The sequence below is a fragment of the Acinonyx jubatus genome, chromosome D3 (genome assembly GCF_027475565.1).
Source record: "Acinonyx jubatus isolate Ajub_Pintada_27869175 chromosome D3, VMU_Ajub_asm_v1.0, whole genome shotgun sequence".
In the NCBI taxonomy this organism is placed as follows: Eukaryota; Metazoa; Chordata; class Mammalia; order Carnivora; family Felidae; genus Acinonyx; species Acinonyx jubatus.
This window is the reverse complement of record NC_069392.1, coordinates 28,250,897-28,267,831: the sequence shown is the minus strand read 5'-3', so window position 1 is coordinate 28,267,831 and position 16,935 is coordinate 28,250,897. Positions and strand designations below refer to the sequence as shown.

Below are 16,935 nucleotides of genomic sequence, written 5' to 3'. Positions count from 1 at the left end.
TCATCACATATGCCCTCCCTAATCCCCATCACTCATTTAACCCATCCCCCCACCCACCTTCCCTCCCAGGAACATCATTTTGTTCTCTTATAGTTAAGAGTGTTTTATGGTTTGCCTCTCTCTTCCTCCCTGCCCATGTTCATTTGTTTTATTTCTTAAATTCCACATATGAGTAAAACCATATGGTATTTGTCCTTCTCTGACTGACTTATTTCACTTAGCGTAATACTCTCCAGCTCCATCCATGTTGTTGCATGTGACAAGATTTCATTCTTTTTTATGACTGAGTAATATTCCATTCTATAGATAGAGAGAGAGAGAGATAGCTCTATACACACACACACACACACACACACACACACACACACACACACCCTATCTTCTTACCCATTAATCAGTAGATGGACATTTGGGCTCTTTCCATAATTTGGCTATTGTTGATAATGCTTCTATAAACATCAGGGTGCAGGTATATCCCTTCAAATCAGTATTTTTGTATCCTTTGCATAAATACCTAGTAGTGCAATTGCTGGATCATAGGGTAGTTCTATTTTTAACTTTTGAGGACCTTCATTTTTAAGGACTTTTTGAGGATTGGTACAGAGTGGCTGTATCAGTTTGTATTCCCACCAACAGTGTAAGAGGGTTGCCCTTTCTCTGCATCTTCACCAACATCATAGGGGGAGAAAGGAGACAGGCAAACCAAGAAACGCACTCTTAGCTATAGGGAACAAACTGATGGCTACCAGAAGGGAGATGGATGAGAGGATGGGTTAAATAGGTGGTGGGGATTAAGAAGTACATTTGCAGTGAGCACCAGGTGTTGTATATAGGTGCTGAATCAATAAATTGTACACCTGAAACTAATATTACACTCTGTTAAATAATTGGAATTCAAAACAAAAACCTAAAAAAATAATTTAAAACTTCCCAACAAAGACAAATACTGGGCCATATGGCTTTACTAGTGAATTCTACAAAACATTTAAAGAAGAATTAACAAAAATCCTTCTCAAAATTTTCCAAATAAATTAAAGAAGCAGTGACCTCTTCCTAACTCACTCTATGAGGCCAGCCTTATCTTTAAACCAAACCCAGATAAATACATCACAAGAAAAGAAAATTATAGATCAATATTCTTTATGCATACAGATGCAAGAACCTTCAAAAAAATATTCCCAAATCAAATCCAACAGCATGATCAAGTGGAATTTATCCAAGGAATGCAAGAGTGAGTCAAGATAAGAAAATCAATGTAATACATACCCTAACAGAAATATGGGGGAAAAAATCCCAATTGGTATGGGAAAGGCATTTGACAAAATCCAGAACCCTTTCATAATAAAAACTCTCAGAAAACTAAGAACAGAAGTAAAATGACCCAATATGATATAGGGTATCCATTAAAAAGTCCACAGCTAATGTCATACTCAGTGGCTGAAAATGAAAACTTTGCCTCCTAAGATCAGAAACAAACAAGCTCAGGATGTGTACTTCCACCACTGTTGTTCACATTGTAGAGGAAGTCCTAGCCAGTGCTATTAAACAATAAAAATAAATAAAAAGCATCCAGATTGAAAGAACAGGGTAAAACTGTATTTGCTGATGACATGATCCTATATATAGAAAATGCCAAGTGATCCACAAGAAAGCTACTAAAGTGAATACACAAATCTAATAAAGCTACAGGGTATGAGACTAATTCTCAAAAACCTGTTGTGTTTTATGGTACACCAGCAATAATCCAAAAAGAAAATTAAGAGATTCTGTTTTTTGTTTTAATTTGCTTCTTGTTTGTTCAAATTTTTATTTAAACTCTGGTTAGTTAACATATAGTGTAGTATTGTTTTCAGGAGTAGAATCTAGTGATTCATCACTTACACGTAATAGCCAGTGCTCAGCAAGAAAGCACTCTCCTTAATACCCATCACCCATTTAGCCTATCCCCCACCCACATCCCTCCATCAACCCTCAGTTTGTTCTCTACCTTTTAGAGTCTCTTATGGTTTGTATCCTTCTCTCTTTTTTTCCTTTTCCCTTATGTTCATCTGTTTTGTTTCTTAAATTCCATATATGAGTGAAATCATGGTATTTGTCTTTCTCTGCCTGCCTTATTTTGCTTAGCATAATACACTCTAGCTTCATCCACATTGTTGTCAATGGCAAGATTTCACTCCTTTTGATGACTGAGCAATAATATATATATATATATATATATATATATATATATATATATATATATATATATATATAAAATACTATGCTATATATATATATATATATTTCCATAGTTTGTCTATTGTTGACAATGATGTTATGAACATCAGGGTGCGTGTAACCCTTAATCTGCATTTTTATAGGTATGTACCCAAATACCTAGTAGTGCAATTGCTAGGTCATAAGGAAGTTCTATTTTTAACTTTTTAGGAACCTCCATACTGTTTTCCATAATGGCTGCACCAATTTGCATTCCCACCAACAATACAAGAGTGTTCTCATTCTCTGAATCCTCACCACCATTTGTTGTTTCTTGTGTTGTTAATTGTAGTCATTTTAACATGTGTGAGGTGGTATCTCATTATGGTTTTGATTTGTATTTTGCTTCTGATGAGTAATGTTGAGCATCTTTTCATGTTTCTGTTAGCCATCTGGATATCTTCTGTTAGCTATCTAGATGTCTTCTTTGTGAGTGTTATCTCATCATGGTTTTGATTTTCTAATAGCATTCCCCCAAATTAATATTTAGGAATAAATCTAATCAAAGAAGTAGAAAACTTGTACACTGAAAAACAAAAAATGTGTTGCATCTGTAAATCACTTAACTAGTGATTTACACTTAACTAGTATTGACATCTTAACAATATTGTCTTTTGATCCATGAACATGAGTTGTTTTTTCCCATTACTTATGTGTTCTCTAATTTCCTTCAGCAATGTTTTTATAGTATTCAATTTACAAGTCTTTTACCTCCTTGGTTAACTTAATTCCTCAGTGTTTTTTTTTCTTGTTGATATTATTGCAACCAGAATTGTTTTCTTAATTTCTTTTTCAGATTGTTCACTGTTAGTGAGTAGAAATGCAATTAATTTGTTTATTGATTTTGTATCCTGCTACTTTGCTGAATTTATTAGTTATAATAGTTTTTCCCAATCTTTAGGGTTTTCTACATATAAGATCATGTTACCTACAGAGATAATTTTATTTCTTTCTTTCTAATTTGGATACAATATAATATTATTCAACCATGAAAGGAATGAAACTTTGAAATATGCTACAACATGGAAGGACCTTCAAAATACTATGCTAAATGAAAAAAGTCAGACACTGAAGGGCAAATACTATACTATTCCACGTGTATGAGGTACCTAGAATTGGCAAATTCATAAAAGCAAAAAATAAAATAGTGGTTTCTGGGGCTGGGAAGGAGAGAATATGGAGTTATTTTTTAATGGGTTCAGAGTTTATGTTGGGAATGATGAAAAAATCTTGGGTATACATAGTCAATCTGATACACAACATTGTGAATACATTTAATGCCATTGAATTAAATACTTATAAATGGTTAAATGATAAATATTAAGCTATGTATGTTTTACTACAAAAGAAATGAAGACATTTTGTTCTTCACAACATTGTAAAGAAAACAAAAGGCAAGCCCCAGTTTGGGAGAATATACTTGTAAAATGTATAATCAATACAAGGCTTATATCTAGAATATTAAAAGATATTTTACTATTGGGGCACCTGGGTGGCTCAGTCAGCTGAGCATCGGACTTCGGCTCAGGGCATGATCTCACAGCTAGCTCATGAGTTTGAGCCCTGCATCAGGCTCACTGCTGTGAGCACAGAGCCTGCCTTGGATCTTCTGTCCCCCACTCTCTCTACCCCTTATCTACTTGCGTGCTTTCTCTCAAAAATAAATAAATCTTAAAAAAAAAAGAGATTTTACTATTTAAAAAAATTTGGGGGGGTGGGGAGCTGGGTGGCTCAGTTGGTTAAGCATCTGACTTTTTTTTTTTTTTAATGTTTATTTGTTTTTGAGAGAGAGAGAGCACAAGTGGGGAAGGGGAACAGAGAATGAGACACAGAATCTGAAGCAGGTTCCAGGCTCCAAGCTATCAGCACAGAACCCCGCACAAGGCTCAAACTCGCTAACGGGGAGATCATGAGCTGAGCCAAAGTCCTACACTCAGCCATGACCTGAACCAAAGTCTGACGCTCAGCGGACTGAACCACCCAGGTGCCCCAAGCGTCTGATTCTTGATTTTCGCTCAGGTCGTGCTCTCACAGTTTGAGGGAGAGAGATAATCCCAAACAGGCTCTGAGCTGTCAGCACAGGGCCCCACATGGTGCTGGATCTCACGGATCGGATCGTGAGATTATGTCCTGAACATCTCAAAAGTCGGACACTTGACTGAGCTACCCAGCCTCCCCAAAGATATTTTACTATTCAGTAAGATGAGCCAATTAAAAGTGGGCAAATATGGGGCACCTGGGTGGCTCAGTCGGTTAAGTGACCAAATCCAGCTCAGGTCATAATCTCCCCGTTCGTGAGTTTGCGCCCCACGTTGGGCTCTGTGCTGGCAATTCAGAGCCTGGAGCCCATTTTGGGTTCTGTGTCTCCCTCGCTCTCTGCCCCTCCCCCACTCACACTCTGTCTCTCTCCCCTTAAAAAATAAATAAACATTAAAAAAATTTAAAAGTGGGCAAATAAGTTGAGCAGATATTTCACCAAAGAACATACACAGGTAGTAAATAAGTATCTGAGAAGATGTTCAGCATCATTATTATGGAAATGCAAATTATTAAAATTAAAATAAGATACCTTCACACATCTCCTAGAATGGTTAAAATTAAAAAGAGTGACCATATCAAGTGTTGATGAGCATGTAGGGAAAACAACTCTTACATGCTGCTGGCAGATGTAAATGATAAAACCCCTTTGGAAAACAGGTTGGGCTTGGAAGTTTCTTAAAATGTAGAAGGTACAACTACTGTATGACCCATCTGTTCCACTTCTAGGTTTTTACCCAAGAGAGATAAAAGCATAACATCCAAACGCCTGTACAGAAATGTTCCATAGTAATTTCACTGGTAGTAGTCAAAAACTCGGAAACAACCACAATGTCCATCAACAGATGAGTGGATAAACACACTGTGGCCTATCTATATAACAGAAAGTTATTCAGCAATAAAAATAATACAAGATTGATACATGCATCAAAATGGATAAATCTCAAAATAATGATGCTGAATGAAAGAAGCCAGACCAAAAATAGTATATGGTATATGCTTCCATTTATATAAAATCCTTGGAGCACCTCAGTCGGTTGGGCATCCGACTTTGGCTCAGGTCATGATATCATGGTTTGTGGGTTCAAGCCCCTCATGGTGCTCTCTGCTGTCAGCACAGAGCCTGCTTCAGATCCTCTGTCTCTCTCTCTTTGCCCCCCACCCCGCTCACACATGCATGTGTACACTCTTTCTCTAAAAAATAAATAAACATTAAAAAAACGTGAAAAAAAGGGTCACAAGGAAACTTCTGTGGGTGAGGGATAGATTCATCATCTTGACTATGCTGCGGGTTTCATGGGGGTATATTTATATGTCTGAAACTTACCAAATTGTACTTTAAATATGTCTAGTTTGAGATATTTCAGTAAAGCTGTAAAAAAAAAAAAAACTTGTTGGGTTGTTTCTTTTGGCTTACTGTTCCATGCAGATATTTTCTAGACTCTTTTATTACAACAATTTGTAATGAAATATTGTATACATATATATGAAGATACATACATACACACATACATACATGTTGTAGTGGTTCTACAAATATGTTCACAAATTCCTTGATTTTTGTGATGGTTAATTTTATGTGTCAACTAGCCTGGGTCACAAGATGGCCAGATCTCTGATTAAACATTATTCTGGGTGTGTCTGTGAGGGTGTTTCTGGATGAGATTATCATTTGAATTGATAGACTGAGTAAAGCAGAATTCCTTCCCCAATGTGGACAGGCCTGGTCCAATCCACAGAAGGCCTGAATAGAACAAAAGGCAGAGCAAGAGAGAATTTGCCTCCTTTTTTTTTTTTTTTTTTTTTGAGACCAGTCTGCTTCTGCCTTTGGACTTAGACTGGAACTTACACGATTGGCTGTCCTGGTTCTCATGCCTCCTTAACTGTATGAAACAATTCCTTATTATAAATGTGTGTGTGTGTGTGTGTGTGTGTGTGTGTCTGTGTGCGCGCGCGTGCCCTTGGGGAGGAAATTAGATTTAAAACTTTTTTTAATGTTCATTTATTTTTGAGAGAGAAAGAGACAGAGCGTGAGCAGGGGAGGGGCAGAGAGAGAGGGAGACAGAATCTGAAGCAGGCTCCAGGCTCTGAGCTGTCAACACATTGCCCGATGCTGGGTTCAAACCCATGAACAATGAGATCGTGACTCCAGCCGAAGTTGGACACCCAACCGACTGAGTCATCCAGGCATCCCAGGAGGCAAGTAGGTTTAGATGAAGTCATAAGGGTGAAGTGCTCATGATGAGATTAGTGCCCTTATAAGAGGAAACCAGAGGGCACATTACATGCTCTCCCTCCTGCTTTCCCTCTCTCTCTTCCCCCACACACCTCTGTCAGGTGAGGACTTAGCAGAAAGACAGCTATCTACAAGCCAGGAAGAGGGCCCTCACCAGGAACTGAATCAGGTGGCACCTTGATCTCAGACTTTCCAGCCTCCAGAACTGTGAGAAATAAATTTCTGTTGTTTAAGCCACCTACTCAATCTATGGTATTTTGTTATAGCAGCCCAAGCTAATACAATACGCCTCCCATCAAAAACTGAAGCTTAATTTCCAAGCCCATGACTACTAATTTAAGTCCAAATTACTAGACTTAGTAACTCACTTTTTATAACATAGTAAAGCAGAATAACAGTGTGTCAGTCTGATACCTTGTTAAAAAAGACTTTGGGATTTTCTCCTCCCTCTCCTCTTCCCCCTCCTTCTCTCCTTCACCTTTTCCTTCTCCCTCTCATCACTCACTCTGGGACAAGACAGCTACCAAGTCATGTGGACACTCAGGCACTCCTTGGAGGGGCCCATTGGAGAAACTGAGGCTTCCAGCTAATAGCCAGTGAGGAACCAACAACACCCACATGAATTAGCATGGAAGTGAATGCTTTAGCTCCTGTTGAACCTTCTGATCAATGCAGCTCCTGCTGACAGTTTGAGGACAACCTCATGAGAGATCCTGAGGCAGGCTTACTCATATTCTTTTTTTTTTTTAATGTTTTTATTTATTTTTGAGACCAAGAGAAAGCACAAGCTGGGGAGGAGCAGAGAGAGAGGGAGACAGGAACTGAAGCAGGCTTCATTTACACTGACAGCAGAGAGCCCAGTGCAGGGCTCAAACCCATGAGCTGTGAGATCATGACCTGAGCTGAAGTCAGATCCTTAAAGGTGCCCCTCACTCAGATTCTTGTACAAAATTCAAGATTCTTGTACAAAACTGAGATTCTTGATACAAAAATTGCATGAGGTAATTATTTGTCATTTTAAGGTGCTTAGTTGGGGAAATTTGTTATGTAGCCATACAAAATACAATTGAATAAGTCACCGAATTTTCGCAAAAGAAAAACACTCATTTAATCAACACTCAGAACAAGAAAAAGAACATTAACGGCATCCCTGACCTATCCTGCCTTCCCTTTCCAGTCACAAAACCCACCAAACAGAAGTACCAACCTATTTTTTATATGTAAATTAGTTTTGCCTGTTTTTCTCTTTAAAGAATGGCATCATACAAAATATCCTCTTTTATGTCTGATTTCTTTTATTCAACATTATGTCTGTGAACTTCCTCCATAACATTGTGTGTAGCTTTAGATCATTTGTTCTCATTGCTTTATAATATTCCACTGTGTGACCACACTACAATTTATTCATCTATTCTGCTGTCAGTTGGCATTTGGGTGGTTTCAATTTGGGGGTGTTATAAATAGTACTACAATGAATGTTCTAGTTTTAATACACATCTTCTAATTAATATATCTATGTATTTTTGTTGGGCATGTACCTGGGAGTAGAATTACTGGATCACAAAGCAGTCCTCTTTCTTTTTAATTCTTGAGATACTGTAATTTTTTTTTTTTTTTTTTTTTTTTGCCATCTGAATGATCATTCCAACCCCTGAATTATTTGTGGATCTGTTTCTGCTGTCTTTATTTCTTCTTGTTCTATCCTATTGTACTTTATTTCCTTGGGTGATTAGTTGACTGTGAGCTACTAATCTCCTTGGAATATTATCAGTGAGACAGTTTTGAGGTGTAGGATGAAGATGCCTCTCTGAAGGTCACTAGAATTGCTTTAACCAGGCCCCTAGGTGGCACTACCAGTCTAGGAGCACCACAAACTAAAGTCATGGCTTGGGGTTTTATGGACAAATTAAAAGATACAGATTTGGCCTGTCAGTGTATAGAAGGCCTGGCTTATCGTTACAACTTCTTAGAGAGAGCTCTGTCCTCCCCACCTTGCCCTGTTAAACCACCCAGGCAGCTTTCTTGATGTCCTCTCAGGGTGGAGCTGGATTGCTGATGAGTCATCCTGACCCTGAGGGCAATATCTGGCGTCCTGCTTTTATGCTATTATATTCCTAACCTTGGGCAGGATCTGTGTTTTGTCTTTTTCCATGCACTTCTTTTGGGGGTTCAGACAGGAGACACATTGTCTACCTGGGGCATGTTTTGCTCATGATGGAGCAGGAAGCTCTCAGAAGAGTAACTGATGTCTTGAAAGGACCAGTTATAGAACTCATGCCATGTCATTTCCATCTACATTCCATTGGCCTAAATAAGTCATATGGCTAAGCCTAAAATTGCCATGGGAAAGTTGTACTTCATCTCAATAGTGAGATTGGGTAGAAAGTAACTATTACTTGAATAATAATCCAAACTATCTCAACCCACACTTTTGTTCACAAATATTCATTTTAATTCAGCATGAAAAATATGCTCATCCCATCCTGAGACCTCAAAATCTCCATTAATCACAGCATGACCCTTGAAGTCCAGGATTTCAAGATCTACATCAGCTGTGCATAGATGTACACACTAAAATTTTACACAAGTTACTTGCCCCCTCTCCCTGTCCCAACCACCCAACATACACTGGTGGAAAAGGGACAGGAGTACTGCAATAAATACTCCCAGTGGCAATGAATAAGAGTGGCAAAGTGGAAGAATGAGAGGCAAAATGGTCACTGGCCCTTAAAAATTACAAAATATCTCTGGGAATAAGTTGCCAGGCATCCCTACCCTATGAGTAGGAAATAGTCCCTGTGAACAGTTCCCCAGTTCACCATTGTCCACTCTTCTTGGCTCCACCCTCTGGGAGATCATTGATTTTCCATCATTCTCCTTGGCCACTTCTGAAGAAGACATCAAAGAAAATGCTCTTATAGTGGTTGATAGCTTTCTTAGCATACTCAGCCTGCAGAAAGTTCAGGGCCCAGACATCTTTTTCATCTCAAACAGCATCACTGTCTTTTTAGTCTAGTGTGGCAGTGCTTTTACCAATACCACTCCAAAACCTTTGTGGGTGTCTTAGTCTTCGGGCTGCTATAGCAAAATGCCACAGACTGGGTGATTTATAAAGGACAAAAATTTATCCTCACAGTTCTGGAGGATGGAAGTCTAAGATGAGGTGCCAGTATGGTTGGGTTCTGGTGATGGCCCTCTTTCAAGTTGCAGACTGCCAACTTCTCAGAGTCCTTGCAGGGTAAAAAAGTCAAGGGAATTTTCTCAGGCCTCTTTTTTAAGAGCACTAATCTTACTATTCATGAAGATTCCACCCTCATGACCTAATCACCCCAAAGACCTACCTCCTACTACCATCATCTTGGAATTAGGATTTCAACATATGAATCTGGAGAGGACACAAACATTCATACATTACAGTGGGCTTTCCATGCATTTGATTCCATGTGCCAAAGTCATGAGTGAACTCTACGTGCCAAAAACCATTCCCAAAATTCTTTTCAAAACGTCTCTGAATTTACTTTGAGCACATTAGGCTTCTACAGAAACATAATCTTTACAGGAGTGCTCTTATCCAGCTGAAAGACTCTACCAGGTGCCACCCTAACAAAGTATGTCACAGCTACACCTTCAATTGATATTTACCCTGGGCCAATGTCTTACTGGCCAAGTTTTAAATATGGACTTCTTCCTGAGGTTGCGTGGTTCACATTTGATTGATTTAGAAAGTCTCATTCTCCATCGCTGCAACTTTGGCACTCTCACCATTGCTTTTAAATTCAGCTTGCACATTGGTCATTTTCTGAGGGCATTTTTGTGTGTATGTGGTAGAACCTTATTGAGTGAAGCTAGAAGCAACCCCTGTTTTCAATATTTGCCTTATTCTTTTCACCCAATGATAAAAGTTCATTAGATACATTTGCTTTTTCACAAGATACTCAGTCAGTCTACTAGGGCTGCCATAACAAAGTACCAAAGACTGGGAGGCTTAAACATCAGAAATTTATTTTCTCACAATTCTGGAAGTTCAAAACAAAAACAAAAACAAAACTGTCAACAGGGTGTTTCTCCTGAGGTCTCTCTCCTTGGGTTGTAGATGGCCTTCATTTCCCTGTGTCCTCACATGGTCATTTCTCTGTGTGTGTGTCCTAATCCCCTCTTTTCATAAAGACCAGTCAGATTTGATTAGGTCCACCCATATGACATCATTTTAACTTAATTACCTTTTTAAAGACCCTATGTTCAAACACAGTCACATTCTGATATTCTGGTGGTTAGGACCTCAACATATGAATTCCAGAGGAGCATAATTTAACCTGTAACATATACCAGAGTCAATTTTGTCAGTTAATAATACAGATCTCCATTTTTTCAGTTTTGTTAAACAGCTTCTTACTATCACACCACCTGATCCCAAAGAAATGCCATATATTTCTGGGTTGTTTTTTTTTTTTTAATTTTTTTTCAACGTTTTTTATTTATTTTTGGGACAGAGAGAGACAGAGCATGAACGGGGGAGGGGCAGAGAGAGAGGGAGACACAGAATCGGAAACAGACTCCAGGCTCTGAGCCATCAGCCCAGAGCCTGACGCGGGGCTCGAACTCACGGACTGCGAGATCGTGACCTGGCTGAAGTCGGACGCTTAACCGACTGCGCCACCCAGGCGCCCCTATTTCTGGGTTTTGATACATAAGTACATCACTTCCAGGTACCAATTTCTGTATCTGTTAATAATACCACAATAATGCAATTATCACATTGCCACAATGATGTAACAGCCTCAACCTCTCTATGGCTTATGCTTATAACCACATGTACTTTTTTTTTTTTTTTAATCTCATTCTAGGTCTGTGGGTTGGTTGGGGTTTGGATGATCTTGACTAATCTTGCATCCAGGCTTCAGATTGGGGTTGGCTCTTCTCCACATGCTCCATTCTGAGCTTCAAGCTGAAAAGCTGGGGCTACTGGGGACATGTACTAATGGATACAGCAGAAGTTCAAGAGTGCAAGCCAAACAATAGAGGGCATTTAAACCTCTGTTTCAATCATGCCTGCCAGCATTCAATCAGCCAAAGACAGTCACAGGGCTACACCTGAAACCAAGGTGTGAAGAGGCACTTTAGTTCATGACAAAACCATGGCAAGAGTACGGATGAATCCTACTACAGAGAATTAAGACATGGGACCAGTCATTCAATCTACTACAAATCTAAATTCTCCATACCCTTTTCTCAGATGATGCTTGGATTTTGATATGAGAATACTTTATATCAGCTTATTCCACTCCTGAGATACATACTATGATTTCATACATTTTAATTTTAATTCTGATATTTTTTTCATCCCAGAGGCATTGTTATTATTATTTTATGCTATACAGTCATCTTTCATTTAGATTTACCAACACATTCTTCTTACTGAATTTTATTCTTCCTTTATCTCAGATTCTCCATTTGAGGTCATTTTATTTTTGCCTGAAGAAAATCTAGTAGTGTTTTGTTTTGTTTTGTTTTTTTGGTTCAGGTCTACTGGTAATTAACTTCCTCAGATCTCATTTGTCTGCAAATACCATTTCCTGTTCATTCCTAAAGGATTTTTTTTTCATATATAAAATCTAGGTTAACTTTTTTTTCTTCACATTTTGAAGATATGGTTCTTCTGTGTTCTGGCTTCTATTGTTTGAGAAGTCAGTTCTCAGCTTAATTACTGCTCCTTAGAAAGTAATCTGTCTTTTCACTCTGGCTGTTTTTAAGATTTTTTAAAAGCTTTCAGCAAGTTTACTATGATATGCCTAAGTGTGATCTGCTTTTTCTGGATGAATTCTGATTGAAATATGTAATGATTCTGGAACTTGAGGCTTGATCTATTTCATCAATTTAAAAAAACTCCAAGCCATTATTCTTTCAGACATTGCTTCTGCCTCATCCTCTCCACTTCAAGGACTCCACTTACATGTATGTTAGATCTTCTTACTGTATCCTCTCTATTCATCTATATTCTGTATTTCCTATCCTATTCTCTCTGTGCTTTGATTTGGATATATACTCTGACCTAACTCTAACTTCATTAGTTTTCTCTTTCCAGCTACGTATAACTTGCTAACAAGCACTATCCACTGAATTTTTAATTTCAGTTATATTTTTCAGTTATAGAATTTCCATTTGGTTTTTCTTTTAATTTGTTAATGTTTATTTATGAGGGACAGAGGGTGAGTGGGGGAGGGGCAGAGAGAGAGGGAGACACAGAATCCGAAGCAGACTCCAGGCTCTGAACTGTCAGCACAGAACCCAACACGGGGCTGGAACCCACAAACCGTGAGATCATGACCTAAGCCAAAGTCAGACACCTAACCAACTGAGTCATCCAGGTGCCCCCATTTGGGTATCTTTATAGTTCACAGGTCTGATAAAATTAAGTACAGCCCTTAAAAAGTCTTTGGGAAAACTGCGTTATCTAGACCTCTATAGATCTGTTTTTCTGTTATTTCTCTTGTTTTATAATCATTTGTCTTACCTCCTTGGATATCTACTTATTTCTGATTGAGCATGATCACTGCATATGAATAATGGCAGAAACAATGTGAGGCCTATCATGAGGTTATCTGTCTCCCAAGAGAATTTATGTTTGCTGCTGGCAAAGACTAACATGATTTGAATGGCATCCCAAACAATTTGTGGTCCCCAAACCATACATGAGGGTACCTCCTTGATGGTTCCCAGACTTAAACTTTGTCCCCCTACGGTTATAAGTGTGATAAAAATGCTGCTCAGAGTCCTAGCTTCTCAGTCATTCCACTGGGCTTGGCAGGTTCTCCTCAGGAAAAAGCATCCCAAAGGCCAGGCCAACCTCTCTCATTTCCTTTTTTTCTTGGATATTGGCTTCATAATTATTCATTCCCTCGTTAGTTCTCTGATGCTTTCTGGAAACAGAAGTCCTTTATGGGCTTTTTTATTTCACTTATCTGAAAGTCCAATGAGAATTTTAATTGGGATACAACATGTTGTTTCCTGTGCCAGTTATTAAGTTTTGTCTTTCAGCTCTCTTTCCTTCTGCCCCCCCCCCCCTTCCCCCTGCTTATATAAACTGCCTTGTGGTGCTGGGGCTGAGACTCTGGAAACTGTATGTTTGTGCTGGCCGATATTCCATTAGACTTTGCCCATCAGGACACTGAAGAGTGACTACAGGATGTTTCCATGAGCATCACCTCAGCTATACTTCTTCAACAAGACAGAACAGATTATTCTCACAGAAGAGGCTGAATCCAGTCTGAAGTTTTTCCAAGACTTACAGAACCAGCCTCAGGGCATCTCTTTCTCAGAGGTCTGGGTCTTGGCTCCACTGCCTCTAACTAGCAGTGTATGTACAAGTCTTATAGAGACCCTTCCTCTAGGCTTAGAAACACTGGCCCCTCTCCCCAAAGGCCTGAGTTCCAGCTCTGCAGAGGACTTCCTCTAAGTTGGAATATTTCCAGGTTCTTTCTATTCATCCTTGAGCTCTAGGAGTGGTAGCTAATTCCTACACTTGTAACTCCATGATAACTTGGCGCTCTTATTTTACTCTTGCAGTTATTTAATTAATAATTTCATTTCATGTTAACTCTTATTTATATTCAATTCCCTCTGTTCAAATAACTAGTGTGGTTTCTGTCTCCTAACTGGATTTTGACTGATACGGTTCACATCCTTGTCCTTCCTCTATTCTCATTTTACCTCACAATACAATTAGAGAATTTGGGGCCCACTTACAATATTGCACCAAGGCTTTACTGTCCTCTATTACATTTTCCATTTCTAGAATTTCTATTTGGTTCTTTTTCAAGTCTGCTTGGTCATTCTTTAGTTTCAGGTTTCCTGCGTGTATTTTTTCCCCACAAGTATTTTTAAGCGGTTGCTTAGCTCTTGTAATATATTGAATATAATAATGAAAAAGTTGTTTGTGATAATTTCATTTTCTCAACTTTTATGAGTCTGTATCTGCTTCTTGGTCTTCCTGGTTCTTTGTTGTAGTGGCTTGTTTCCCTGAGTGGTTATGTGTCTGGGACTGTCTGTCTGTCTATCTATCTATCTATCTTTACCATGAACTGCTAATTTTCCTTGGAATTTTATTTGTAGGATGAAGGTCTGCAAGAGTAACTGTAAAATAGATACACTTGGTAGGACACTAAAGTGTACATGCATAAATATCACAAAATTGCCCTCGTCATACACTTCCATCACAGCATTATCCAAGTTTTTGACCTGCTGATGAACAATTTATATGCATATATATATATGTATATAGATATGTATATACAGTTATATATGTAAGTATATAATATGTAAGTCACTCACCAGCAGTGAGAGTACTAGAATCCTTAAATCAGAATGTTTAGTTCCTTTAGAAGTATAGACACACAGCGAGGTCCAGACTTATTAACAATCCTTTCATTTTGCTTAACCACAATTTTCTTGAAATTCTTCTAGGATGTAAGTTTTTAGTTTTGACCCTAAGCCTCACTCTCCCTGGGGGGAAGATGGTAGTTTAGGGAATGATACTATTAATATTAAAGCATTTGGTGTACAGAGTACTTGGGGTCATAGGCATTACTGCCAACATGGAGAGATTTGAGTAGTACTACCCATGGCAAAAGTCGGCTCTATTGTTAGATGATGAGGCTACACAGATGTTGAAAGGGCAGTCTGCAAAGGTTTTGGCTGACACTGGAAAAGAGATTTAATTTGAAAGTAAGCAGTCTGTTTTCTTCTTTAACACATTTTTGGATGATACTAGATTATAAAGCAAATAATTGCACAATCACTGTGTCATTCACGGTTGACTATTAATTTCTTAAAATTACCAGTGAGCAACATGAAGCATACAGGGTATCCATTACACTGTGGGAATGCGTACACGGAATACCAAAGGTTTCCCTTCCCTGACAAACCTCTTTTTTGCAGCTGAGCCATCTGCATGCAAAACACATCGTCAAATGGTGCCTCAGAAAGCAACTGACCGCTGGGCAAAGCAGGTGTGGACTCTAGTTCCGGAACTGCTACTACTATTGCGTGACCACAGACAATCCAGGTGACCCTCGGTGGCCTTGGGTTGGTCATCTGCTGCTAGATGTGATCTTTGCAGGCTCTCCGCACTGATATTCTCATATAGCACTGTCTAGAAACTGCATGAGTCAGGAAAGGTTCCCTACAGGAGGGGGGTACACATACTTCTGAGATTCCTTTCGCGGTGGTTTTGGGACATCTGTGCCTGAATAAAAGGGTGTCTCTTAACTGTCCAGAGTTTGAGGTAGAACTTCCCCCCATTGCCCGCCACCCCCTACATATGGAAGGCTCTAGGCAAGGGCAGTCCCGAGTCTTGGTTTACCTGTTTGAAAACTCTATCCCACAGGAAATTTGCTGAGGGCATCCCACGCCTAGTCCCCGTCCGCGCACACCTGTCCTGAGCACTGGCTTGCGGCAGCCAGAGACTTAGTCGATCTTCCCGCGCACACCCTCCTGGGCACTAGCCAGGGGTTAGCCCGGAACCCCTCCACTTTCCCGCGCACACCTGCCCAGGCCATCGGCCAGGCGTTAGTTTACTACCCCTCCACTCTCCCGCGCACACCAGCCGTGACCACCACCCTAGGGAAGGGCATACCCGGTCTTACTCCCAGGTGCCGGAAGTGCGGCTACGCGCGGAACTACTTTTCGCGGACCCTCAGGCGGCGGGCGGAGTGATTCCGCGCAGGGGCTATGCGGGAGGAGCGCGTGCCGGTCGCGGGTCGGGGTAATGCGCCTGCGCGGCCGCTGCCGCCGCCGCTCGTCTGAGAGCGTGAGGGGAGCTGCCGCCACCGCAGCCACCGCCACCGTCGCTTCTGTCTCCGCCGCCGCTTCGGCACCGCGCCCGCCATGGCGCAGATCCTCCCCATCCGCTTCCAGGAGCACTTCCAGGTGAGGCCTGGGCTCTTGACACCGAGGCCGGGCAGACTCCATTGCGGGTCGAGCGCTCCGTATGTCAGCCGCGCCCCCCACCACCCCACCTCTCCAGGGACCCGGCAGGAGCCGCTGACTGGCCGGCTGCCCAGACCTCCAGCCCCTGGCCCTCGACCCCTACTCGGGTGGAGGCGACGCAGCGCACAGACTCGGGCCGGCTCGGGGGGGGGGGGGGGGGGTGGGGCGGGAGTGCTGGTCGGTGTCGAGGCGCGCCGGCCGGTGCGGTGGGAGGGCGCGGTGGCCCACACGTGCGGCCCCGCCAGGTGTGCTGGTCGCAGAAACCCGTTATCCGGTAGCGACGATAGTCCATTCTGGGCGGCTCCGACCTCGATGGCATGCAGGCTGAGAGCGCCGGGTGATGGGAACCGAAGATCTGCCGAAATGTCCCCTTTCAGTGCCTATGGGAGCTTTAACCAGACTGACGAGCGGTGCACACGGAT

General features: G+C 40.7%; 1 protein-coding gene across 2 annotated transcripts in view; it reads left to right on the top strand.

The window, feature by feature from the left end:
* The first annotated feature begins 16,195 nt into the window (after positions 1–16,195).
* The window catches only part of CLTCL1 (clathrin heavy chain like 1), a 101,270-nt gene continuing 100,530 nt past the window's right edge, over positions 16,196–16,935 (top strand). Inside the window, exon 1 of one of the 2 annotated variants that reach the window (XM_027049742.2) lies at positions 16,196–16,453. In XM_027049742.2, the coding sequence (XP_026905543.1) occupies positions 16,412–16,453 (42 nt within the window). In that variant the 5' untranslated portion in view covers positions 16,196–16,411. The remainder of the gene's footprint in view (positions 16,454–16,935) is intronic. The other variant, XM_027049743.2, reaches the window with a different exon arrangement.